Source organism: Thalassophryne amazonica, chromosome 17 (assembly GCF_902500255.1).
Source record: "Thalassophryne amazonica chromosome 17, fThaAma1.1, whole genome shotgun sequence".
Taxonomy (NCBI): Eukaryota; Metazoa; Chordata; class Actinopteri; order Batrachoidiformes; family Batrachoididae; genus Thalassophryne; species Thalassophryne amazonica.
Genome location: NC_047119.1, coordinates 51,677,921 through 51,704,772, shown reverse-complemented (window position 1 = coordinate 51,704,772; position 26,852 = coordinate 51,677,921). Strand labels below are relative to the sequence as shown.

General features: G+C 41.0%; 1 protein-coding gene across 1 annotated transcript in view; it reads left to right on the top strand.

Annotated features, from left to right (window-relative positions):
* Window positions 1-8,941: 8,941 nt before the first annotated feature.
* Window positions 8,942-26,852, top strand: part of arrdc1b (arrestin domain containing 1b) — a 78,711-nt gene continuing 60,800 nt past the window's right edge. Inside the window, exon 1 of the mRNA XM_034193102.1 lies at window positions 8,942-9,146. Within this exon, the coding sequence (XP_034048993.1) occupies window positions 9,029-9,146 (118 nt within the window). The 5' untranslated portion in view covers window positions 8,942-9,028. The remainder of the gene's footprint in view (window positions 9,147-26,852) is intronic.

Below are 26,852 nucleotides of genomic sequence, written 5' to 3'. Positions count from 1 at the left end.
TGTCATCCCAGAGTGCGTAGGACCGTGGCAGTGGTCCAGCAGCGCTTCTGGTGGGCGTCCCTGGAAACCGACGTCCGGGACTACATCCAGGCCTGTACCATCTGCGCCAGGGGCAAGGCAGACCATCGGAGGACGACGGGCCTCCTCCAACCCCTGCCAGTGCCTCATCGCCCCTGGTCTCACATCGGCCTGGATTTCATCACGGGCCTCCCGCCGTCCCAGGGCAACACCGTAATCCTCACGATAGTGGACCGGTTCTCCAAGGCGGCCCACTTCGTGGCCCTCCCGAAGCTCCCGACGGCCCAGGAGACAGCAGACCTCCTGGTTCACCACGTCTTGCAGCTGCATGGGATACCTTCGGACATTGTCTCAGATCGTGGTCCCCAGTTCTCTTCACAGGTGTGGAAGAGTTTCTGCAAGGAGCTGGGGGCCACCGTGAGTCTCTCGTCCGGGTACCACCCCCAGACCAACGGCCAGGCAGAGCGGGCCAACCAGGAGTTGGAGCAGGCCCTTCGGTGTGTCACCTCCGCACACCCGGCGGCCTGGAGTCACCATCTGGCCTGGATCGAGTATGCCCACAACAGCCAAGTTTCGTCTGCTACCGGCCTCTCCCCTTTTGAGGTGTGTTTGGGGTACCAGCCCCCATTGTTCCTGCTGGTGGAGGGAGAGGTCGGTGTGCCCTCGGTCCAGGCCCACCTCAGGAGATGTCGCCGGGTGTGGCGGACCGCCCGCTCTGCCCTGTTGAAGGCCCGGACGAGGGCCAAGTCCCATGCGGACCGCCGACGGTCCCCGGCCCCCACGTACCAGCCCGGGCAGGAGGTGTGGCTGTCAACAAAGGATATCCCCCTCTGTGTGGACTCAACCAAGTTGAAGGACAGATACATTGGACCATTCCCTACCCTCAAGATCATCAACCCGGCCGCAGTGAAGCTCCGTCTCCCGGCTTCGCTGCGGATCCACCCTGTCTTCCACGTGTCCCGTCTCAAACCGCACCACACCTCGCCCCTCTGTACACCTGGACCCACGCCGCCTCCTGCCCGGCTCATCGACGGGGAACCTGCTTGGACGGTCCGCAGGCTCCTGGACGTCCGTCGTAAGGGCCGGGGGTTCCAATATCTGGTGGACTGGGAGGGGTATGGACCTGAAGAACGCTCTGGTGAGGCTTCATCCTGGACCCGGCCCTCCTGGCCGATTTCTACAGACGTCACCCGGACAAGCCCGGTCGGGCGCCAGGAGGCGCCCGTTGAGGGGGGGGTCCTGTTGTGTGGGCCGCTGAAGAGGAGGTACTGCTGGCCCACCACCACCAGAGGGCGCCCTGCTTGGAGTGCGGGCTCCAAGCACGAGAGGGCGCCAGACCCAGAGGAAGTGACAGCTGTCACTCATCACACCAGCTGTCACTCATCTACACCAGTACTTAAGCCGGACTGCAACTCCACCTCCCCGCCGAGAAATCGACTACCGAGAGGTAACTTCTCTGCTGACTCATATCGTTGAGTGAATTCTGAACTTCTGTTGCAGCCGGTATCCTGTGGTGTTCGCCCTTATCTGGGGAATTGGCGTGTGGCGTGACGACGACGACTGCGCTACAGATAAGTGGTTACACAAGGAGCTGCACGAGTGTGTGATTCGGAGGTGGAGGTCCTCCTCCTGACTGTGTACAGACTGTAGACCACTGAGTGTAAGGACTTACACTCATTCATCTTGTCTCTGCTTTTTGCCAGCAGTACCGGGTTCGACAGCCGAAGACAGAGGTCACCTGGGGACTCGGGACTTGGCGGCTCCGGTGTTCTTCAGACCGTTGGTGCTGGAGGCCGTGTGGGACACGGCCTCTCTCTCGTCGGGGTCTTCTATCTTCGAGCCTGCCCACACGTCACCTGGTGTTAATTGACTTTGCAATTTCTGTATATTTAGTTGTGTATTGTCACAACATTAAATTGTTACCTTTTGGCTTACTCATTGTCCGTTCATTTGCAAATCAAGAGAATTAAAAAACAGCAAAATACTATATACTGAAGATTTTAAGCAGTATATGTATACAGCATATGCAGTGGGTAGGGTAAGTCCGGTGTGTATACAGTAAAACAAATTTAACAAAAGTATTACACAGTTTGTTGGCCTGGGATATACATAAGTAAATACTTACCGGGAGCAGTGCAGTTTGCACAGTGGAGGGAGGGAGAACATGCCAAACCTGTGCTACAAACACTTCAGGTGAATCCGTGTGTCACTGAAGGAGCTGCTCAGTGCTGTGATGGTGCCCTGGAGTGGGTGAGACTGGCTTTTCACTAGAGATGATAACTTAATGACAATCCTCATTGTCATCAGTATAAATGTTTTACAACAGAGTTGTTTGGTAAATGTGTGTTTTACCCTAGATGTGATAGGGTCTGGTTTTTCTTTGTCATTTCCATTCAATTAATTTGTACAGTGCCAAATCATCAAAGTGCCAAATGAGATAGTAAAGGAGGTAGAACTACTGGGGGACGGGAGCCTGGGGGTGGTTAGGTCAGCTGCCAGGTCCAGGTGGGTGTCAGTGGACCAACAAAGGTGGCAAAGAATCTGGAGGCAAGAACAAGTGGAGAATTAGTCCACACAACACAGTTCTTAAGGACACACCACTTTGAAAATGCCTGATCTCAGAAGCTAAGTTCAAGAGGTGCACAATTTGTCCAAGAGGAAACCAGATTAGGTGGACAACAATGCCAATTCAGGAGACTCAATGCTCTGGCAAGGTTGGGTTGAAAGACCAGGACTGATACATTGCTGGGATAATTAGTTGCAGGTGTTGAGCTGCCACAGTTGTTTCCAATTACAAGTCCAATGACGAGGTCAAGAGAGAGAGAAAACAGCCGGCAAAAATATAGGAATTAACACAGTGAACAAGCACATTGGGCACAGTGGTGATGGAACACTGCTTCAAGTCTTTATTTTGTGATTTATTTATTTTTTTTTGTTTGTTTTATTTACAGGAAGACACCTCAAGCAGACCAGACTCAGTGGGGTGACCATCTACCATGAGATGCTACCTTCTTCTTCTTCTTTGTCTTTCAGCTGTTCTCGTTAGGGGTCGCCACAGCAGATCAATCGTTTCCATCTCACCCTGTCCTCTGTATCTTCCTCTGTCACACCAACCACCTGCATGTCCTCCCTCAGCACATCCATAAACCTCCTCTTTGGCCTCCCTCTTCTCCTCCTGCCTGGTGGCTCCATCCTCAGCATCCTTTTCCCTATATACTCTGGGTCCCTCCTACCCACACTGGGGGACCTTCATGGCTCTTACTGTCTCAGCAGAGCCAACATCATCCTAAAGAACTGATCCCACCCTGGACATTCTGTGTTTGAGCGACTGCCATCAGGCAGACGGTACAGGACCATTAAAACAAGTACAAATAGAATGAAAAACAGTTTCTACCCAACTGCTGTTAGAGCTTTGAATGCCACTGGAACCAAACAGCCAGGTCACATATCACATTTGAAATGAGTGCAGTATTTGTTTATGTGCAGTATCCACTGCCATGTGGCCAAGTGGTTCATGCACTTGATTTCAGTGTGGACAGTTCCTGGTTCAAACCCCATCCCTGCCACATCCCTCCATGTAATGTGGAGTTGCGTCAGGAAGGGCTGCAGGGTAGACCTTGTGCCAGTTCAACATGCAGATCCACCTTGGGTTTGCTGTGGCAACCCCGAGTGAAAAACAAGACTGCAGCTGAAGGGACTTACTATCCACTGCCACTGAAATGTCCACAGTTTTGTACATACTTTTCTCTTTTTTATATATGGTCTCTTTCTTACTAATACGTACTTATATATATTTTTTCTATTTTTAATTTGTGCTTTGAACACATCTTTTTCACTCTGTTAAATTTTATGTTTCTTTTCTTCCCAAGACCTTTAACGTCTCTGTGTGGTTTACTCAGGTTGATATTTGCACTGAAAGGCTTACACATTACCTTTCCTTATACTTGTTACAATGACGATGAAGAATCTGAATTTGATGAAATTCCTGTCTGATGACACCAGCTCTCAGAATTTATACAGATTTTAGACAGATGTAGATTTGGATCTCTGACTCTGACTTGTACCTCTGCATCTTAATAGTGGTACAATGCCCTGCTTTCATATTTGCACGTCTCGCCTTGAACAAGCTGTGTATGATGCTGTTCTTGTCTCAGTTCATCCTTTCTCCACCAGGTGGTGTCGCTGTTGACCCATCAGATCTGAAAATGTCTATGCACTGTGCACACCTCTGGCCCTCCAACCGTTTGCATTCATTGCCCAGTGTGAGACTTTTGGGACTTTGCACACCAGATGCATCTGAAATCCAGTTTTGGACGTGGATCTACTCATGCTGCAGAACTAAACTACTACTGTGTGTTCAATAATCATATTTCTCATATTGCACATGAAAGCTTGAGGCAGAAAGTTGAAAACAGTGTATTTATTGACCAAGATGTCATTTAGCCACTGAGACAGTAGAATCTATTTACTGGACAGAGGTCACATACCTCATGGTTCTAAATTTAAATTTATATTCATATCTGTGTTACAACCATTAAGTGCATGTGTCTTCTAGGAGGTAATTCAATTTACAACCACATATGTCTATGAAATTACTAAATTTTTACTGTGAAAACTAATAAAACCACAGTGGTGTTCAAAGTCCATACTTCTGACAAGGTCAAACATTCCAAAAGTTCTGTCGTGAGATTTACATCATTGCTTGTTATTCATGGCCACCGGGACCTTGTAATCAGCTTCACATCTTCATAAACTGCATGTAAATAAGGCTATATTCCTGCCTGAACAAGCCCAGACATGTCCTACTGTGCCAGCATTACAATTGAAATGATGCATTCCTTGTGCGCTCTACACAATACAAATGTACAAGTAAATATATGTCTTTAATGGGGATTTTGACTACGTAGGATTGAAGTAATGCATACCAATCAATCTTAGTGATCAATATCCATCCAGGCTTCTTGGTTGTTGAGATATACAGAAACAGAAGGTGTTTTTTGGATGATATTTTCCAAAATCTAATGGCATGTAGATATCTATCCAAGTAATATTCCTTTCACGTTTGATCCATCTCGGCTTCTTGGTTGTTGAGATATTTAAAACAATTTCTTTTAAATTTTTGGACCATGTTTCCATTGACCTTGAAATCTAATCATCTCTCGATAACTATCCAAGTAATATTCACACCAAGTTTTAAGAAAATTCATCCTGCCGTTTTTGAGTTATCTTGGCCAAAGACACAAATTTACATGGCAGTGAAAACAATTCCCTGCTTCGCCACTTTGTTGGCATGCAGGGTAACTAATATAGAAAGGAATAACAGCAAATTTTGTTAAGAGATGCCAACATGACCCAAAATAGGAAGTTTACTGGTTCTCATCTGCCATAATCTAAACCTTCAAAGCTGAATATGTAGTAGTTTGTTCAGAATTACTGATGGAATTTTTACAGACTGACTAACTAAGTTAGTCAGACACCTTATCCATTAGGCCATGTGGTCCCCACTAGAGGTGGGCGGATCGATCCTAATATCGATAATATCGATACCAACGCTGGTATTGATATTGAACGATCCTCATGTAAAAAGATCAATACTCAAGCTTTTTTCTCTCCCGCACGCACTGACTGCTGCGCATGTAGATTCACCAAAGTCTACTCTCTGTAAGAGCAGCGCTGCGCTGTGTCACACAACACAGAGGAAGCACACCCTTGTATTGTGGTTTGTCAGTCCTCTACCTCAGGAGATTTTGTTTTAAGTTGTGCTGAGTGATAGTTTTTAAACAAAAATGTTGATTGTGTTACATACAATGTTTGGCGAAATTCTATCCTAGGTCTTTTGGATCCTTTGGATCTATGAAGCTTAAATATGAAAAAGTATTGGTATCAGTATCGATATTGGCGATACTGGGCTTGTATTTACTTGGTATCGGATCAATACCAAAATTCCCGGTATCGCCCACCTCTAGTCCCCACCCCATTTCACAAAAACAAAAAACAATAAAACAAACCTATAGTCCCCAGCCACATCATCATTACCATTTAACAGTTTCCTGATCAGATGGATCAACCAAGTTCCAAGGGCACTGACACAGACTGTATTTATACTAGGCAAAGGCTGCTAGAGACCTGGAAGAGCTGAAATCTCATGTTCACAACAGCTAAATAACAAACTCATTAATGCATAAAGGGGCGGAGCGTGAGTGGCTCCATGTGTGACGAAAGATGCCTGAACATGCCCCTCTTGTAAGGTGCAAACTGCCTAACCTCAGTTTGGGTGTTTATTAAATCATATTATTGGAGACTGCACATTGGCTCTCCTTACAGTTTACTTTGTTGTGGACATTAAAAATTATGAGCTGTGTATTTTCTCAGTAATTATACATTAAGTGGAGCTAACGGATGAAGCTACTGACTGCTGCTAAAAGTGCTAACACCATTAGCATACAACATTAAATCCGGCAAAAATTTCATTCACTGCAAATATTGTTTCAGGAACGTCTTAGATGAGCCATTAGGAAGTTTAACCACACAACAAGCCAGATTATTCCAGGTGTTTATAATAAAATACGTCAAATAAGCAGACACAGCCTACTAACAGCCGCATCGAGCGGACAATGAGCTAAAGACAAGACGCTGATCACGCTCCCAAATTTATAGAGATTTATGGCTTAAAACATCTCAAAATAAGAAGCTAGAAAAAATTACGTGCAGACTATCGACACTGAAACTGTTTTTTCTACTCTAAAGTTGGACATTTTAACCAGGAATCTATGGGAAAGTGCGTTTTGGAGCCAGCCTCAAGTGGTCACTCTAGGAACTGCACTTCTGTGTTGCTCCATTTCACACGGTGTCAGGTAGGTGGATGAAACATTTTTGAAACAGTTTGTGTAAAAGTAAAAATAAATGAATAAATAATAAAAAAGATTTTTTTTTAAATCACAATTATATTAATGATAATATTTCTCATTACATCAGATATTGTGAAGATAATCTGGACACATGTAAATACTACAGACAAACATAACAATCTTCTCACTGGTGAAGTAAATAAAAAATAAATTAAGAATCATAAAATAAGAAAAAGCCAAAACATGCTGATACTACAAGTTAAACCTGGTGTATTTTCCTGACATGAATAAGTTTAAAAAAAGGTGAGTCTTTGATCCTTCCATGCATTAGATACCATGCACCACATTTCCTTGGATACCAACAGTAACTTGGCAACTGTGGTGTTTGTGTGTCACAGAAACATCTGTCTCTGAGCTTTTGTCCTTTGTCAGACTGGACTGTTATTTTCTGCAAATTGTAATATATAACACCTATTATTGAGTGCTTTCTGCAACAAATCGTATCTTTCATGAGGGGATCCACGTCTGCTCGATGTTCTAATAGGGTGCAGGATCTTTAAGTAAGCTTGGACACTGGTGTAAAGTATTTTTTTTTCTCTCTCTCTTATCCATATTAATTTCTCATTTTCAATGTATCATGAATATTATCACTGACTCTTCTGAGTTTGGAAATTTCTTGACTCTTAGTGTAAAAATGCTTTTTTGGGATGGTCTCTGATCTCAATTCAGATTAGTTGAACACAGTATATTTAGTGCAGTAGATAAGTGAAACAATCATGCAAATGGTGATAAAAGCATCAAATTCGACAGAAATACTCCTTAGACAATCCTCTTTTGAAAAAAACGATTGGCCACTTGACTTTTCAATCGGTAGTCAAGTAGGGGTCAATTGAAGAATTACACAGAGGTCAGAATTAAAAGATGCTCCAATCATATTGAAAAATATTCCACATTATTTGCCTGATCATAAAGATTCCAAAAAGGTATAGTTTGGACTATCTGTGACTAAATTCTATGGAGTTACGGGATAAAAACAGCAAGAATGGTGACAAAGGTCATTGTCATTTTATACAGGGGTCAAAAGTTAAAGTTGCTCCAATTTTGGTAAAAAAGTGATGCAAATTATTGGTTGAGCTAATGAGATTAATAAATGGAATAGTGTTGACAGTGTTGAATGCTTTGTCTTCAAAGTAAAGGTCAAACAAGGTCTACGTCTATTGGATTCTATGACATGTGACATATGTTACCCCGTAACGTGATAAGTAAGGATGATACATGGTCCAAACTATTCCTTTCTAAAACCGTGTTAACTCACTGTTAATATATATATATATATATATATATATATATATATATATATATATATATATATATATATATGTGTGTGTGTGTGTGTGTCAAATGGAACAGATGAAGACGAAAAAAGAAAAAAATGTAATGTATACTGTACATTCATTTTATAATTGAATCCAAAATCCATTTTATTATTTAAATACATTTTGTGATGACCAAATGTATATTATTATTATTGTTATTATTATTGAAGGCAATATTTTGGAGATCTTGTAAGGTTAGGGGTGGTGGCCAAGTGGTTAATGCGTTTGGTTAATGCGTTTGGTTTCAGGACACAAGGTTCTCGGTTCAAACCCACCCTGCCATGTAATGTAGAGTTGCGTCAGGAAGGGCATCTGGCGTGAAACCTGTGCCAACTCAACATGCAGATCCACCTAGGATTTACTGTGGTGATCCCGAGTGCGAACAAGGCAGCTGCCGAAGGGACTGTTTTTACTGGATGTGTAATGTGGAAATTTTTAAATATACATCCCGTCGTCCACTAGGTGGCAGCAAGAAATGATGTGACAGAGTCAGTAATCAATATAATATAATATATTTCACTTGACTGAGTCAGATAAGTTCATCAAATTCTGATCTGCTTATCTATATATTACTATTAATTACACTGCCAAATTGCACGTTTTTATTGTGTGTCTTTTTAGCGAGTTGTGTTACCAAACTTGCTGGACTGACTGACTGACTGACATCGAACCGCTGGTTGGGATGACGTCACTGGGGGCGTCTAGCGGCAGGTGAGCGCGCGCCATCGCCTCCTTCCTCGTGGCGCTGCAGAGCGGAGCAGCGGAGAGGAGCAGAGCGGAGGAGTCATGGGAAAGCTGCAAGAATTTGAAATTATCTTCAACAACAACAAGGTGGTTTACGGTCCGGGAGAGTCCATCAGCGGGACCGTGCGTATCAGAACCGGCACCTCGCTGCAATATAAAGGTCAGTTTCCGCCGCTGTGTCCTTCTGTCTGCTTCACTGACGCTCCGGAAAATCCAACTTTTTTCTTGCGCGGTGTTGAAGACGAGACTCGGTTCGGGTGCGTCTCTGTGGACCGGACCTGCTTTTTAGTGCCGTTCCTTTTCACTAAGGCGCAGCTTTTTTCTTGTTCGGTCGGTTCAGCTTTTAAAGCCACATCCTTCCTGTTCCAACATGTTGCTTCCAGCTATTGTTTTGAATAAAGCGTAAAATAACAATTTGAGGATGATTTAAAAAAAACATCCGTAAAGCTTAAAGTTTTATTATTAAACCTGAAACCTTTGGTACTAAGATAACAAAAGGTGAATCAGGTTAACAAGGCAGTTTGTGGGGTTGCCATGGAAACGCACAAAGACGCCATTGTGTGAAAGTGAACCTTGAAGGGTATTCATCTGATAACACAGCTGCTATCAACTTTAAACACCAACAAAGTCACATTACACCGAAAAACAATCAATACATTGTTCAAAGTCACGTGAAGAAAAAATTGCTCTTATTCTCTTTTTTGTGTAGTTTTATTTATTTATTTTAACTTTTACAGAAGTTATTACTTTTTAGCAGAAAGATGAACCAAAGCATTGAGGCTTATTTGAGAAAAGGGAAAAATACTCAGACACAACTAACTGAGGCAAAAGGGAGAAAACAAGAAAATCCGGAAGTAACAGGAAGCAAAATGGGGTTAAACGTAGGTTCATGTAACAACCCAACAAGAAATTGAGAAGAGAAAGAGGCTTAAACTGATACACAAGAGGTGTGTCTGATTGGCATTGCCAGGTAATGGAAGGAGTGAGGTGTGAGTTCATTTTACAAGGGATGCCTTCAACTTTATTGATAACTAGCAGTTTAACGATGGTCGCTATGCTGCACATGTGCAATTTTCAGTTGATTTATGGACTTAAATGAATTGAAAATTGTATCTGGACTTAAGTTGATATGATGTTCCCTGCATTGTTAACCGCTTCAAGCTTGTACAGCAAAAGTGTTGATAAGTGGTGGTTGAGTTAGTCCATCCCAGCTCCTCTAAGTAATAACTCATCAACAGTCACTGTCATGTTGCAGTTCATGAAATTAAAATTGTACATAATGAGAAAGAAGTGATTGAGTGGTGGCTATCTTTGATAGGCCAGATCAGCTGAATAAAGCAACTTTGTTTTGCCTGCATCATATCTTATGTGTTAGTGTGATAGAGGCCAGCAGGAGTCTATGTGCATATATGGTAGTCAGTAAACCTCACTCCCCAACACCTAAAGATTCTGGTCACAGATGCCAGGCACCATGGGTTTTGTCCTCCTAAAGTGCCTGCCTCCCATCCAGGAGATCGTGAATTTATGTCCTTTGATGGAGTGGAGATGACACATACACAACCCAGAGGTTGAACATCCTACATTTTGGTAGTCTCTTGCATTTCATGGAGCCCATGCTATGACAAGCTATGTCAACATTGGGATGGTTTGCGGAAATGCCAAAATAGTGGTAAAGTTCAACTAATCCTCATGATTCCTTGCTTATGATATCAAACTAATTGCAGCACTTGAGAAGGTGAGTGAGGAATCAGTGTCTGGGTTTGAGATTGTCCTTCATCAAGACTAAAATCACAGAAGTGTTTTTGAATTGTTTGTTCAATGTTCACATGAAGTTCACATAATTGATAGCAGAGATTTTGAACATTTCAAAACTAGGTATCTTCAAAGGATCCTTGGGTACCACTGGAATGATTTTGTATCAAATGAGTGGTTACTAAGAGAAACTAAGATGAGGAGTATCATTTGCATTGTGAGGGAGTGTCAGCTTCACATCTGGCAATGTAGCCTGTTTCTCGATGCGTGATCCAGCACACATGTGCCTGAGTGTTGAGTACCGCGGAAGTTGGAGAAGGCTAACGGGGATGCCCACATTTCTCCTGGCTGTGGCAGATAGATGGTTATTTTAGACATGTGGGAATGGACCGGCTGTCTGCTTGTGTTGTTGCCATCCAAGACACAGGGTGGTTCCATGTTGTTGTGGATGTGGCAAAGCACAGCACGTGCTCCCAGACGTGGCTTGAAACTAAAATTTAAATGCAGTATTTTGTGCATATTTTTATGAATTTCTGCACGTAACATGCATTTTGCATTTGTGTTTCGCATTTAGCTTTCAGAAACATTAGTTACGTTTAGAGTAAGAATAACAATAAGTTTCAAAACTAATTTCCATTGTTTTCCCTTGTTGCCAGTAATGTGATCACAGACTTCTGGCTGAGGAATATGTGAGATATATATGAATTTGGCCGAAAAATGTATATTTTTTGGAATTCTTACTATGAAACTTTTTAAACTGTAAAGTTATTTTCCGGACATGCTACAAATTTAAAAATTCAAATTTTTTCATTTATATAGCGCCAATTCACAACGGGGTCACCTTAGGGCGCTTCACACAACACAACTTAAAAAAACAAGACAAATTAAAAGATTAAAAAACAGTAAAAGAATAAAAACATAAATGAGCAAAAGAATAAAAGAAGACACGCAGTAACATAAAATACTAGCAGTAAAACAGGGAAAAAAGATATGTCTTCACTCTTCAGTTTAGATTTAAAACTCTCTACAGTCTGACTGTCGTATGTGCGTGGACAGATCATTTCACATAGCTACATATGTTTTTACAAATATCATCATTCATTTATTGTTTATGTCACATGTTGCTACTTTGGAGATAAGCGTTGGCACCAACTGCACTCAGGGACTATACAGGAAAAACTCTGGCAGTTACATCAATTCGTGGGCAACAGTGGTCTTCCCATATGGTTTGTCTGAGTTTCTGTGACGCATATTGGTAGACGTAAGAACTGAGTTTTAGTCAAGAATTTTAAGTGTCTTCAGTAATATAACAATATTAGCAGAACTTTCTTTGGTAAGTTTCTAAATTTGCATTTTCCACATGTCTCAACTTTTTCTAATTTGGGGTTGTAGAGCAGCTGAATATGTTGGGCAGGACTCATAGCTCCACATGGACGTTCAACCTGTTGAGATTAATGTGTGTGACCATGGCTTGACCTGAGGCGGACAGATTCAGCAGAGGTCAGCTGTGCTGTGTTGAGGTCACAGTGTTGAGGTCACAGTATCTCACACCACAGTCTGTTCCCAAATTAACCCCTGTGATGAGCTCACAGATGCCACAGAAACAGATTTCATGGCTGCATGAAAGTGTCGGTTTGTTTTTAACTCCAGCTCTCTGTCAGCGACTGCTGGTAGCTGCTGAAACTTTTAATTCCTAACATACAACCACAATTCCAATGAAGTTGGGACATTGTGTAAAATGTAAATAAAAACAGAATACAATGATGTGCAAATCCTCTTCAACCTATATTCAATTGAATACACCACAAAGACAAGATATTTAATGTTCAAACTGATAAACTTTATTGGTTTTGTGCAAATATTGGCTTATTTTGAAATGGATGCCTGCAACACGTTTCAAAAAAGCTGAGACTTCTTAATGTAAAAATGTTTTTTGGGATGGTCTCTGATCTTAATTCAGATTAGTTGGATCACAGTATTTTCTGTCTCCTTGCGGTTCCTGCCTATTTGAGATATATAGTGATCCTTCACTATTCTTCAAATTATTGCCATTTGAATAAGGGTGTAATGGTACATGTATTTGTATTGAACTATTTCAGTACGGGATGTTCGGTTCGGTACAGGGCTGTGCATGGGTGAGTTCGCGTTGCGTGTGTTTACATTCAGTGTTGCCAACTTGGCAACTTTCTCGCTAAATCTGGCGACTTTCCAAACCCTCTTGATGACTTATTTTCTCAAAAGTGACTAGCAACACATCTAGCTACTTTTCCTGGAGTTACCGAAGACTTTTCTGATGTTTGACGGCTGAAAGTGAAAGTCTCTGTTGTCACCGAGCAGCAGCGGGTCTCCCTCCTCCTCTGACCGCTGCAGCCTGTAAAGCACTGAGTGGAGGGATATATACAGTCCTCCTCACTCGGACTCGCTCAGCCCACTGACCTCGTTTGCTGTGCTGTGATTAAGACTTTAAGAAGCCCTGACCTTGAGAAGTTATTTTATTTTAATAAGTGATGGCCAATTTTAATGGCAAAATAAATAAACAAACCAATAATCAAGTTTATTTGTGGTTCTAAATATTTTAAAGGTGGTTTTACTCACTTATTTGCCTCTCCCACAATGTTTTTGTTTTCAAAACTTTATTTAAAAGACATATTAACAAACATTAAACAAACAGTTAATAAAAAGAGATAGAAAATAAAATCAATCAATCAATCAACTTTTTTCTTATATAGCGCCAAATCACAACAAACAGTTGCCCCAAGGCGCTCCATATTGTAAGGCAAGGCCATACAATAATTATGAAAAACCCCAACGGTCAAAACGACCCCCTATGAGCAAGCACTTGGCCACAGTGGGAAGGAAAAACTCCCTTTTAACAGGAAGAAACCTCCAGCAGAACCAGGCTCAGGGAGGGGCAGTCTTCTGCTGAGACTGGTTGGGGCTGAGGGAAAGAACCAGGAAAAAGACATGCTGAGAAGGGGGGCAGAGATCGATCACTAATGATTAAATGCAGAGTGATGCATACGGAGCAAAAAGAGAAAGAAACAGTGCATCATGGGAACCCCCCCACAGTCTACGTCTAAAGCAACATAACCAAGGGATGGTCCAGGGTCACCCGATCCAGCCCTAACTATAAGCCTTAGCGAAAAGGAAAGTTTTAAGCCTAATCTTAAAAGTAGAGAGGGTATCTGTCTCCCTGATCTGAATTGGGAGCTGGTTCCACAGGAGAGGAGCCTGAAAGCTGAAGGCTCTGCCTCCCATTCTACTCTTACAAACCCTAGGAACTACAAGTAAGCCCGCAGTCTGAGAGCGAAGCGCTCTAATGGGGTAATATGGTACTACGAGGTCCCTAAGATAAGATGGGACCTGATTATTCAAAACCTTATAAGTAAGAAGAAGAATTTTAAATTCTATTCTAGAATTAACAGGAAGCCAATGAAGAGAGGCCAACACGGGTGAGATATGCTCTCTCCTACTAGTCCCCGTCAGTACTCTAGCTGCAGCATTCTGAACCAACTGAAGGCTTTTTAGGGAACTTTTAGGACAACCTGATAATAATGAATTACAATAGTCCAGCCTAGAGGAAATAAATGCATGAATTAGTTTTTCAGCATCACTCTGAGACAAGACCTTTCTGATTTTAGAGATATTGTGTAAATGCAAAAAGGCAGTCCTACATATTTGTTTAATATGCGCTTTGAATGACATATCCTGATCAAAAATGACTGTTACTGCTAAAATAAATATGATAATATGTATTTGTAATTAAGGCCAACCGGAGCTGTTTAAAACAGTGAGTGATAAGATGTGGTTTAAATCAGGGTCTCCCACAATTGAAGCTATTTGAAACTAGTTTAATACTGTCTTAACTTTTCTGAAGAACATTAAACCCATTTTATCTCAACTTCAGTTATATGTAAGCAGTGGTGGGCACAGTTCCGCGAATCCGCTAACCGCTAATTATTGAAGCTAATGTTTTCATTATTGGATTAACTTTTCAGATAACTTTGAAAACCATCATCAGATAATTATCTTCCGATAAGTTTTGGTCCGATAATTGTAAGACCACTAACATATTTTTGCAGGTATGGTGAATAAAGCTTAACAGTTATAAACATTAATTAAATCTAAAAGCAGCTGAGTAGCTACCTGTTAAATGTTTTGTAGTAGATGTGCAGTTCTATCCTCTGTAAACAGAGGAGAGCTAGTTCCAAGAGAAACCGCTCTATCCTCTGCAGACAAAGGAGAACTGGTCACAGAAAAGAAAAAAGCTCATTTATTTTGACCCCATACTGATATGCCGGCAATATCACCCAAGTCATCCAGAGGCATACAGTTTTAAGTTATCGTTACAGTTTTAACCAAAGTAATTGGTTAAGGAACGAAATTCAGCATTTAAATCTGGGGACATTACTGCTTACAGACAATCCAGATATTCTCTTGAGCGGTCAATTAAAGTGGCCAAACGGTCATATGGAGAAAGGATGGAAGACTACTTTAAAGAGGATAATCCCCGGCTGATGTGGAAAGGACTCAATTCCATCACTTCATGGAAACCTAAAGCAGGGAACATAGTATCCACTGATCAGGCCTTGCCTAATGATCTGAATAATTTCTATTGTCGTTTCGAGTCTGCTGATCTTGAGCCTGTTGTTTCCTGAAAGCTTGGATTACAGTGGTTTGACTGTGTGGCAGGAGGATGTGCAGCGTGCTCTATCTAGGATCAAGGTTCGTAAGGCCCTTGGCCCTGATAATGTCCCTCCTCATGTCCTCAAACTATGCTCGGAGCAATTGGCTCCTGTTCTTACAGATCTTTTTAATATGTCACTCAGGAACTGTACTGTCCCAGAAAGTTTTAAGAAATCTATCATCATTCCAGTACCAAAGAAAACACCTGTGACATGTTAGAATGATTATAGACCGGTGGCACTCACTTCTGTTTTAATGAAATGCTTTGAACGTTTGGTGCTGGATTTTATCAAAGGCCAGATCCCAGTGTCTGTGGACCCACTCCAGTTTGCGTACAGACAGAATAACAGCGTTGAGGACGCAATCTCCTTTGCCTTGAACTGTATTTATAGCCACCTGGACTCTAGTAATACTTATGCTAGAATGTTGTTCATTGATTACAGTTCGGCTTTTAACTGTCTTGTACCATCCAGACTTGTTCAAAAACTTAAGACTCTTGGTTTGGGTGATGCCATTTGCAAGTGGATTTTTAGTTTTTTAACCAACAGATCTCAGAGAGTGAAAATTAATGGCCGTCTTTCTGATGAAATGTTTGTGAGCACTGGTTCCCCTCAAGGATGTATCCTTAGTCCCATCCTTTTTACACTGTACACTCATGACTGTGTGGCTTCCCATGACAGTAATCACATAGTTAAATACGCTGATGACACAACTATCATTGGTTTGATCAGTGCAAATGATGATTCTTGCTACAGAGCATAGGTACAGAAAGTTGTGGATTGGAGCAAAGGAAATAATCTGCTCCTGAACACTTCTGAAACTTGTGAACTTGTCGTTGACTTCGGTCGAAATAACAGCCATTCACCTCTTGTTATTGAGGACTCTAAAGTTGAAATTATGGAATAATGTAAATTTCTTGGGCTGACGTTGTCTAACGATCTTAGTTGGAACAAAAACACCACAAATATTGTTAAAAAGGCTCGTCAGCGTCTCTTCTTCTTGCGGAAACTTAGAGAATTCACCATGAACTCTAAAATCCTTGTGAATTTTTATCGGTGCACGATTGAAAGTCTTCTTGTTAGCTCCATCACTGTCTGGTTTGGAAACATTACTGTCAAAGATAAGAGAGCGCTATATAAGGTGGTCCGCTCGGCCAAAAAAACTGTGAACTATGACCTGCCTGTGCTGGAGGCTCTGTACAAAAGTAGACTCCTAAACCGAGCTCTTCAGATCATAAATGATCCTTCTGGCCACCCTGGAAGAGACACGTTTGAGCTTCTTCCCTATGGAAGAAGGTACCGCTCTATTAAGTGTAAGACCTCTCATCATGCAAGGAGCTTCTTCCCACAAGCCGTGATCAGCCTGAACAGTGCACTTTAAGCCTGATTACAGCACCTTATCTTATTTTATTTATCTAATCTTAACTTTTAACTTGATCTCTGTACTTCGTGTTTCACATTGTCAATGTGTCTTTATGTGATTATTTGTTCTATGTCTGTCTAATGTTGTTTTCTTTGTGTGTGACACACTGAGCTTTTTGCACATTCATTTCCTATGTGGTTTTTAACTACAAATGGCAAACTAATCTTGAATCTTGTAATTTCGGACAGGTTATTTAAATTAATGTCACGTCTGAAGTTTTATAAAGTGAAAATATCAGATATATGTTTTAGTTTTCAAGTAATGCACTTTGAAGATTTTAGTGTGGACATGTGTCCAGGTGCGTTATGTGTAATCTCAGTACATTCACGATAGAAGAAATGCATTTGAGATGCTCTGATCAGGCTCCACACAGACAACAGCATTAAACTCTTTGTATATTGTGTCTAAAACTCTCGTGAATATATTCTTTGGGTTTATAGACATTGTTATTGTGTTTGCTTTATGTGAAAATGCCAGAAGCAGCCCAGGTTGCTTCTCCATTATTTTCAATTGGAATCATTGCAGTCAATTCCTGTTTGCTATTAGAGTCCTGTTTATGTCAGACACAGTCTTTTGGCTTTGTTCCAGAGTAATATATGATGTCTGAAATTCAGTTTGCGTTTATTAAATTCCATGCATCTTAAACGTAGCGGACATGGATTATCTGGAATTTTGTTTTGGCAAGTTTTCACGGTCTCTGCTGCCATCTACTGGCCAGTAGTGTTCAGTGTTCATGGCAGTATGAGCGTCTGGACGCTAGTAGATGGCAGTGTTCTATTTATTTTGACCCTGGATATATCAGACGGTTGTCAAATCACAACTTGAACTTTTGGCTTTTTGCAAATGGCTTTTTTTCTTTTTCTTTTTTCTTCTTTTTTTTTTTACAAATAAAAAAGGCATATTTTACAAAAGCACATTTATATGCAAACACCAATACACACACCTCACATTAACGTGTTGGTTTTTACATAGAATGAATGAGTCAACCAATCAGTGTTAGCGGAGGCTCATTTACCCCTAATCCCATTGGCATCTGTCTGTGTTTGTTACAAAACTTCTGAATTAGTCCATTATTTAAAATTAAAAGATATGTGTTATATTTTAACTTTGTACAAATGACAGAATTGACATTAATGGAGTTATTCTATCTGTATTAATTTTATTTTTAAATCAAAACCATAAGTCAGCACTGCTTTATTTTCCAAGACCTCCTCCTCACGGCGACACTACTACTGAGTAGAGAGTTGGGCTTCGCGGCTCCTCTCAACTGCTTCACTTCTACAAGCTATGTAGTAAACAGGAGCTTCCAGCAGTGGGCAGGGCGCTCAAAGACAGAAGTGCTGACTCATTGTTTGGGTCTGTGGTCGCTTTTAATCCTACCAGAAGTGAGCTTGGTGTTAAAACTCAAAATCAGCTTATTAGTAGTTGCAAGTGTACTGAAGACAATACTGAAAGTTATTGGTTAACTGTAGCTTCCACTAAATTTTTGGGTGGTTTATCGGTTTAACTTTATAAAAGATAACTTTTCAGTTAGCTGATTATCTGTTATCGAATCTAACTTTTTGGTTAGCTGTCCCACCACTGTATGTAAGATATACTGCTCTTTAAAACCAGTGACAGTATCTGATTTAAACCAATTTAAAACATATTTGAAGCTGTTTAAAACTAGTTTAAGATTGAATTGGAACATATCTCTACGTTGACACATTTAAGATATACCACTGGTTTGGTCCTGCTATATGTAGATCATATTAAAACACAGTTATCTTAACTTTAGACATGTTAAGATATACAACAGTTTTACAGACATTTAAAACCAGTGGCATATAAAACACCGTCTGGTTTAAACCAGTTTCAGTCAGTTAGTCTTGATACAGAACAGATTATAACCAGATTATCGCTCCTTTAATCATATAATATAAAGTGGTCCATATAAGGGCTTGGGGTGTTTACTCCATGTAGTTGCTGGAGAGCAGGTAGATGTTTGTTTCTGACCTATATGGGAAAGAACCCGTCATTTTCTATCAGCCTATAAGAATATCAGCCGTCTGAAAGCAGAATTTTCCTTTGTCTCTCGCTCAGAGAAGGAGGCTCCATTCCAGGCTTTTAGAATGTCCGTTAATGTTCTGTGAATGCTGAGGCTGCATTATATGTCCAGTAAAACCATCAGTGCCTCCACTCGTCAGGAAGCTTGATCCCTGCTAATGCAGATGAATGAATGCACACCTACTTTCTTTGTGCATGTCTTCATAGAGACAAGAAGCTTGTTTATTTCTCTGACTTCTGCAAATTTTATACTGGATGCCCTTCCTGACACAGCTCCAGTTTTACCCCGGAAAACACACACAGCCCCTCCAAGTACTAATGAGGACCTACACTGCTTAGCGTCTGAGATCTGATGGGATCAGGCTTACACAGGGCAGACTGGCTGCCCTTAAGAACATCTGTAAAGATGGTAAATTATCCTCAAGGTTTTAAAGCTGCAGTGTGTAGCATTTAGTGCCAACTAGTGGTGAGGATACTGGCTGCATTATGCAATCGCTGGTCTTTCCTTTCTTGTCTTTGCTTCTTTGGTGAGGGGGATTCATGCTCCCTTGTGAAAGGCGGAGTCGTTATGTCCCTTTTGGGCTGCTATATCAACATGGCTCTGCAACATGGCGGTATCCATGAGCTGGCCTGCTCCCATGTAGATATGAAGCACTCATTCTCAGCTTCTGACAACATATCGAATCATTGTTGCAGATAATTTTACACTAAGGAACAGATGGTTACAAATGCTCCATTTCCACTAATAAACGCCTCTAAATCCTACACACTGTAGCTTTAAAAAAATGTGCAGTAACTATATTTTTTCATAAATACAGATTTTTTTCTGAAGGTCATATTATACTTTTCATGTTCAGGTGTTTAAGAGTCAGCTACAGTGTGCATGATGCAGACTGAGAAGAATTTCCAGTGCAACAGTAAATATATGACTGTTGATTTTTGAAATTTATACCTGCAGTATGTGTTGAACTCTTCTACTTGTTGGTGCTATTTACAGCACATGTGGCACTTGTGACCAACCAAATTCCCCAAGATCTTATGTATCGACAATACCACTATGTCCGCCTCCTGTACCTATGACATCACTTCCTGTGACTGCAGCACAAACCAGAAAACATAACAGTGACTCAGTCAGTCTAAAGGAAGCAGCTTTACCATCTCAGAAGATCCAGGTTTGGTGTCTGATCACAAACACCAACACAGACCCTGGAGTTGACCTCTTGTGACCTGCATTTCTAATTCTGTAAAACAGGATTGACCTGGATGGATTTACTTTTCTGGGAGGGAAACTGCAGCAAAATGCAGGACAGATTTGTTCAGGCTGTAAAAAATCTGGAGAGAAAAGGTGAAGAATTTATATGATGAGCTGCACGCTGGGCCTGTTGAAATGTCAAGACTTCAGTTATAAAGGATGTGTGCACAAATACACTCAGGAACTAGGATTTACAACAAGTGGAGAATGTGCACACCTCACACATACTTTGAGCCATGCGTACACGATTTTCAGAGGAAGTCAGGCCTGATCTTGTGAAGTGAATCAAAAAATGACAGAAAACAACAGAACAAATATTTCTGTTCACACACACACACACACACACACACACACACACACACACTGATGTTAACGGGTGCCATTCACAAACTGCAGTATGAATAATGCCTTAGCGTACTCATTTATATTATGCCTCTTTTTAGTTTTGTTTATTCATTTTGTGACTTGTGGGTGCTGTAAATAGTTGCAGCTGTGCTCTGTGGCTGCATTATTTTCCTTGTTCACTGTTTTGTTTTGTTTTGTTTTTTTTTGTTTTTTTTTTCAGATTCCAGAACCGAGACCTCCAAATGACATTAATTCTTTTCTCCTTCTGCACAACACACCTCATCACCGGCCTTTTCACAGGCACCGTGACTGCTGTGTTAAGTGGGGGCAGAGTCTCTGCCTTCTTCACCTATGCTTTCTGGCGTTTGTCAGGGACGTGTTCTGGCAGCTACCCTGTTCAGTGCTGGCATGGACTGGGTGTTGGTTAAGGTTGTGCAGACTAGCAGTTTGGGTGCCCTTTTTTGGGGGGGGGCGAGGAAGAGTTGACTGAGGATGCTGTGATCTCTGCAGATTCCCGCACTTGAGAAACTGAGCATGGAGCCGGAGTGCCTGGATTTGTGATTGTCTTGCATCAAGACTAATGGGGCTTTCACACTGAAAGCGTCGGAAACGTCAGAGGCATCAGGAATCGGTCTAAAAAGCATTATTTTCAATGAGACGCGTTGCTTTTTAGAGGCGTCAGAAGCATCGTGTCAAAAGCCGAGCTAAAGCAATGCTTCTGATGGGAGTGCGCATTACAGCTTGTCGGCAGGCTGACACGGTCAAAGTTCAACCCAATCCAGAAACCACTGATCTCTACAAAATAGAAACGTGTCACAGGACTGCTCATTTATAGAGCAGTTTTCTGAAGAAAAATCTTTGGAAGTGTTTTTGTTGTTGTTGTTTGTTACCTCAAAATTTCTGATTACTGTTAAAAAAAGTTTAGAACACTTGTACTTAAAATAGCTAAATAAATTAATAAATGGTTCTTTAGAAACCTTTCATCTGTAAATTAAAACCACCTCTTAATTTCTTGTTTAACATAAGGAACCTTGGACATTTATTTTTAGACAAATAAAATAACATGGAAATTTGTACATTTTTTAACTCTGGTAGATTATTTATATCTCATTTCAACCAGAAAAACAGACACTGTAAATAAATACAGATGTTTATTATAAATGCAACAGGAGATAATTTAAGAATGGTTGCAGTGTGATTGTAATGTAGGATTTCTGTGACATAAACATAATGATGATTTTTTTTTTTTTTTAGTCATTTCAACTTGTAATTACATCAAGATATGTAATTGCCTTTAATGTTATCAGGACAGAGTAATTTCTAAAATATGAATTTGAGCACAATAAGTGGAGAACTTCAACCTGTGCAAATGTCTTTTGACTTTGATTTCGTGGACATTTTTAATGATCCATTCATTTATTGTAAAAATATAAAATGAAACAGCTTTTTAAAAAATAATAAAATAGTTGCTGTTTAAAGATCCTTTTATTTAGAAGCAGGTGATGTTATGCTGGAGTCTCGGGACCAGATGAAGGTCTCTTCTGCAGCTTTGAACTCTGGTGATGTTGCTGAAGACACTTTTCTCCTATTTTGAAGTGCAGAGATGTTTTCTTTTGACTGGACTTCATGGTGTTCAGCTCAACAATGGAAGGTTTTGAAGTGCATCTGTGTTTAGGTTGTCTGCACAGCAAATGTTCCTGATTGGGACAAATAAAAATATTTCTTAAAATACAAAGAAACACTAAACAGTTTATATATAAAAAAGAAAGAAAGAAAGAAAAAAAAAACGATGGAAAAAAAAGCCTGAAAAAAAAGCTTTTGTGGTCTCTGAAAAAAGCTGTAGCTTTATTTGGTAAAAATAAAAAAGAGTGAACCATTTGCAAATTAAAGCGTTCACTCAGATCAACTGTGCTAAAAGGCTAAGCTAACGTTAGCCAATCATTAAACCTTCACAGCAGTGCAGTAAACGTCACGTTTTACTTTTATATTATTCTCACCTCGATAAAGCTGCAGACAGGTCAAACTGGGACTTCACATATATCCAAAAAGTGGGAGATTTCGGACTGAGTGGGTCTGCTCCATCACCCCGGCTGCCTGCCTCGCTCTGCCCAGGAATGATGCCTGAAGGCCGGCTTCTTTGTGCGGATTGGCTCGCTGTCGCGGTTCGATCGATATCCCACCAAGTCATCAGTCCTCCCTCGGTCGGCGTCACTCTGAAAAGTAGCTGGAAAAAAGCTTCTCCCAGCAGGGTGATGGGAGAATCGTTCTACTGCTGTTTTTTAAAGCTTTTTTGTGGTTCAAGCGACGGAAATTCAAGAAGGCGATCGCTGAACTTTTTTCAGGTTGTGGAAACAGCCAGAGTGTGACGTAGCAATCCCGCCCCCTTGCCGCTTCCGAAGCGACGCGTCTGACGTCAAGAGTCTTGGTACACGTTGACGGATTGGCCTGATGAAAGGCCCTTAACTCGTTTCACTCGATTATATGAGTTTGGAGATCGTTTGATACAAATATTGATATCGCTATAGAAATTCGGTTAATTGCACAGCCCTATGTGGGCATGACCGCTGTTCAGGTGAAACGGTGTGCTCTGAAACGCTCGCCAAAGTTTGACGAACCCTAGCAGCCACGCCTTTTGACCTACAGAAATTCTTTTGATAACTTTGGATCAGCATGGGGTCATGATGATGTGTATCAAATTTGAAGACGATTGGATGAAATCCCTAGGACGAGTTCATTCAAATGTAAGTAGTGGAAATTGCCAAAAATGGCCAAAATTACCTCAAAATTTAAACTTAAAATTAAAATGGCCGACTTCCTGTAGACATTTCACCATGACATTAACAGACTTTTTTGTGCGTCCTGGCATGGTAAATATGTGCACCGAATTCCATGAGGCTACGATGAAAAAACCCCAATGCAGAGGGTTTTTTTGAAAATTTCTAAGGGGCGCTATTTCGCCATTTCACTGTGACCATGTGTGAGACCCCTAAAATATCAAATTTCGGATCCGGACGGACGACTTTGCTGGTGAGTGAGGAAAAAGGCCGAAATTTGGATTTCAAAAGTGTGAATAATAATAATAATAATAAACAGCTCGATTACAATAGGGTCGTCATAGGACTTTTTCCTACTCTGACCTTAATTAAAGAGCTGCATGGGAAAACAAATTAAATATTTCATATATTTTTATTGTTGAGTTTCTAACGCTGTCTGTGTTCATCAAATAACATTCAGTATGTTGTCGAACATGTTTATTTTTGTAATTTAAAAGTTCCTTTGGTACACACCGACAGGCTGAGGGCTTCCTGAAAAAATCCACTATTCATGTATCCATCCATGTCTGTGTGACAATTCGTTTTGACAAACTCCCTCAAATAACATCCTGTGTGTTGTCCATCTTTCTTATTTGTGGAATTTAAAAGTCTTTATGCTAAGTAACAGCACATACTGTGGTGTGCACGTGTTAATGAGTTCATTTCCATTGTAACTAGCCTGAGATCTACTTTATAGCTGAGTTCTACATACAGAATACATAAGTGTGACTTATACTCCAAAAAAACTCTTCCTTGCCTTTTGAGTTTTATAAAGGAGAACGATTCATGCCATTCATTCCATCATGTCTACACCAGTGTGTCCACATGCGCAGAATGTGCACATCCAGTCAGGACTCTTCAGCCCCTGCTTTGTGCTTGAGTCAAGACTTTAGAGTCACATTAAATACTTCAGGCACAAACTCTGTCTACATCAGTGATCTCATTGTTCACTGTGATCGGTGAAGAAGCTGCACTATCATATCAGCAGGTGATTTCACCGAAGTCCTCTCTGCTCAGAGTGGTGTTAATCACCACTCTGAGCAGAGAGACGTAGTCTGAGGTTGAAGTTTACACCTGCACCTGCTCAGATTTTAATAGAACACATTGAAGGCTACTGGACAAAACCACATGTGTGGATTTTGCCCTTGTTTAGCCTTCTTATTTACCTGATTAGAGATTGTTATTCATAAACAGCCTGTGTTTTCTGAGAGGCTGAATGTTGTTGAAGTCAAAGTCTTAGCTTCACTCTATTATTGATGATGGAGGCCATTAGATGAACTTATCCATCGATTGGCATCCTTACAAAGAGTGAATAAGCCACTTACACATAATGTGGGTCATGCGCTGCAGCCTGTTTTGAGCCTCTTCCAGACTGCACTTCAGTGCACGGTGCCAGCCTGCAGTGGACTCGACGTGATACAGGGAATGCAGTTGTAACAACTCAGTGCCTCGTCTTGTTTGATTTCACAAGACATTTACCACTATGCCTGCACTTTACTTCTCACTCTTAGAAATAAGTGTAGAAACCAGGGACAAATTCAGAAAGTCAATATTTGGTTGTCTGGTGTGAAAACGGGGATTTGAACATGATTTGAACTCTGAGAGGAATGTCTCTGCTGGTAACAAATGAAAAAATGATTAACTTAATAATCACTAGATATGACAGGTGTATTTTGCTGCACTGTTTCAGTCTTTTTCAGACTCTAGTTTGTTGTCTTGGTTCTGCATCAGGAGTTAATGAATTACTTTACTGTTTAGCATGAGCGAACCAAAACGTAAGTCACCACACGCCATCTTTGGGCAAAAAAAAAAAAAAAAAAAAAAAAAAAAATTTTGGCCAATCCTAAAGACCAGTTAGAATGCACATTTGTGCTAGCATGCCAGTTTTGCATGAAAGTAAGGCTTCTGTTGGTTTAGGTGGGAGGAAAAATGGCATTTGCTAGCGAGTGTTTCTCTGCAAAAGATGTGTAGTTAATGTCCAGTAATTAATGTCCAACAATGTGATCATGTACCCAAAGTAAGGAAGGTGCAGCCTTTTCCAAGGCATTATATGATGAGGCAAGTGTTTGAGGAGCACACCATCATTCAGTGTGAAGCTGTACCAGGTTACAGCACACTATAACAGCGTTGAGGTATCACTGAATGTGGTGATCGCAGAGGGTGATGCTACAGAGGGGGACTAAATAAGTGCATAATGGTAGGTGAAAAGGGTTAGTCCTGCCAGAAGGATGATCAGAACCATATTGAAGGTGGCTTTGAGCTGAAGAGTTTCATTCTGATACCACTTAAGTTGATGGGTGTAATTAAAATTTTTTTTTTAAAAAACCCTCTCCTACCTACGTCCCCCTGAAGGTGTATCTGAATGTTTTTTTCTGTTTCTACCTATTTCACTTGGAGTCACCACAAATCTCTGAATTTTTTTTTTTTTTTTTTTTTTTTTTTGGAGAATTGTGGTCCTCTTCCTGTGGCTTACTGCAGTGTTGATTGATTGACAGACAAACTGTACAGCTCATCATTAATAAACCTACTAAACAAATCAAAATACAGGTTGAATGTTTTGTCCGTTGGGTTGTCTTGCATTGTCAACATAAATGATGCTACAAATAATTATATCCATTGTAAATTTGTTTGTTGATTATTTCAAATAAAATTTAAGGAGGTCATTTTCACTTTCCAGAATGTACCATGGCCCCAGCAGAGCACCAGCGTTTTAAAGCCATGTAAACAATGGCTCGTGACAATGTGGATGGCACCGATTCAGTGAGTTCACGAGCGATTATGATGATGACACAGTCTCTGAAGTTGAGAGGATTATCTAGAGAAGGTGTAGCACCTTTAATGAACTTCTGCTGTGCCCCGATGTTGTCTTGTTGTCCATACTTCACGAGGGGTGTTTACATTGCACCCTAAACCGTAACCCTGCTGAAACCGATCTCTCGCGTGAGTCACGGACCGTGAGACAGCATGAGATTCACAACTGCGGAACAGCGAATGATTCCATCACATCTTAGAAGCTAAGCAAAGCGGGTCTTGGGTAGTACTTGAATTGGAGGCCTCTTTGGAAGACCAGGGACTGTGTTTCTCCAGGTAAGGCTGGAGTTGCAATAGGAAGGGCATCCGGCATAAAAACCTGTGCCAACGACCAATGCAGATATGTGGTGACCCAGTTAAAAAGAACTGGACCAGCCGAAAGGCGAACAACAACAAATTTAAGGCAATCATGATCAACGCCCATCACTGCATCATATCCAGAAGACCAAGATGCCTTTTTGTTGTCTCACAAATAAATGGTAAATGGACTGCATTTATATAGCGCTTTTCCATCTGCATCAGACGCTCAAAGCGCTTTACAATTATGCCTCACATTCACCCTGATGTCAGGGTGCTGCCATACAAGGCGCTCACTACACACCGGGAGCAATAGGGGATTAAAGGCCTTGCCCAAGGGCCCTTAGTGATTTTCCAGTCAGGCGGGGATTTGAACCCATGATCTTCTGGACTCAAGCCCAACACTTAACCACTAGACCATCACCTCCCCAAGCAGACAGCA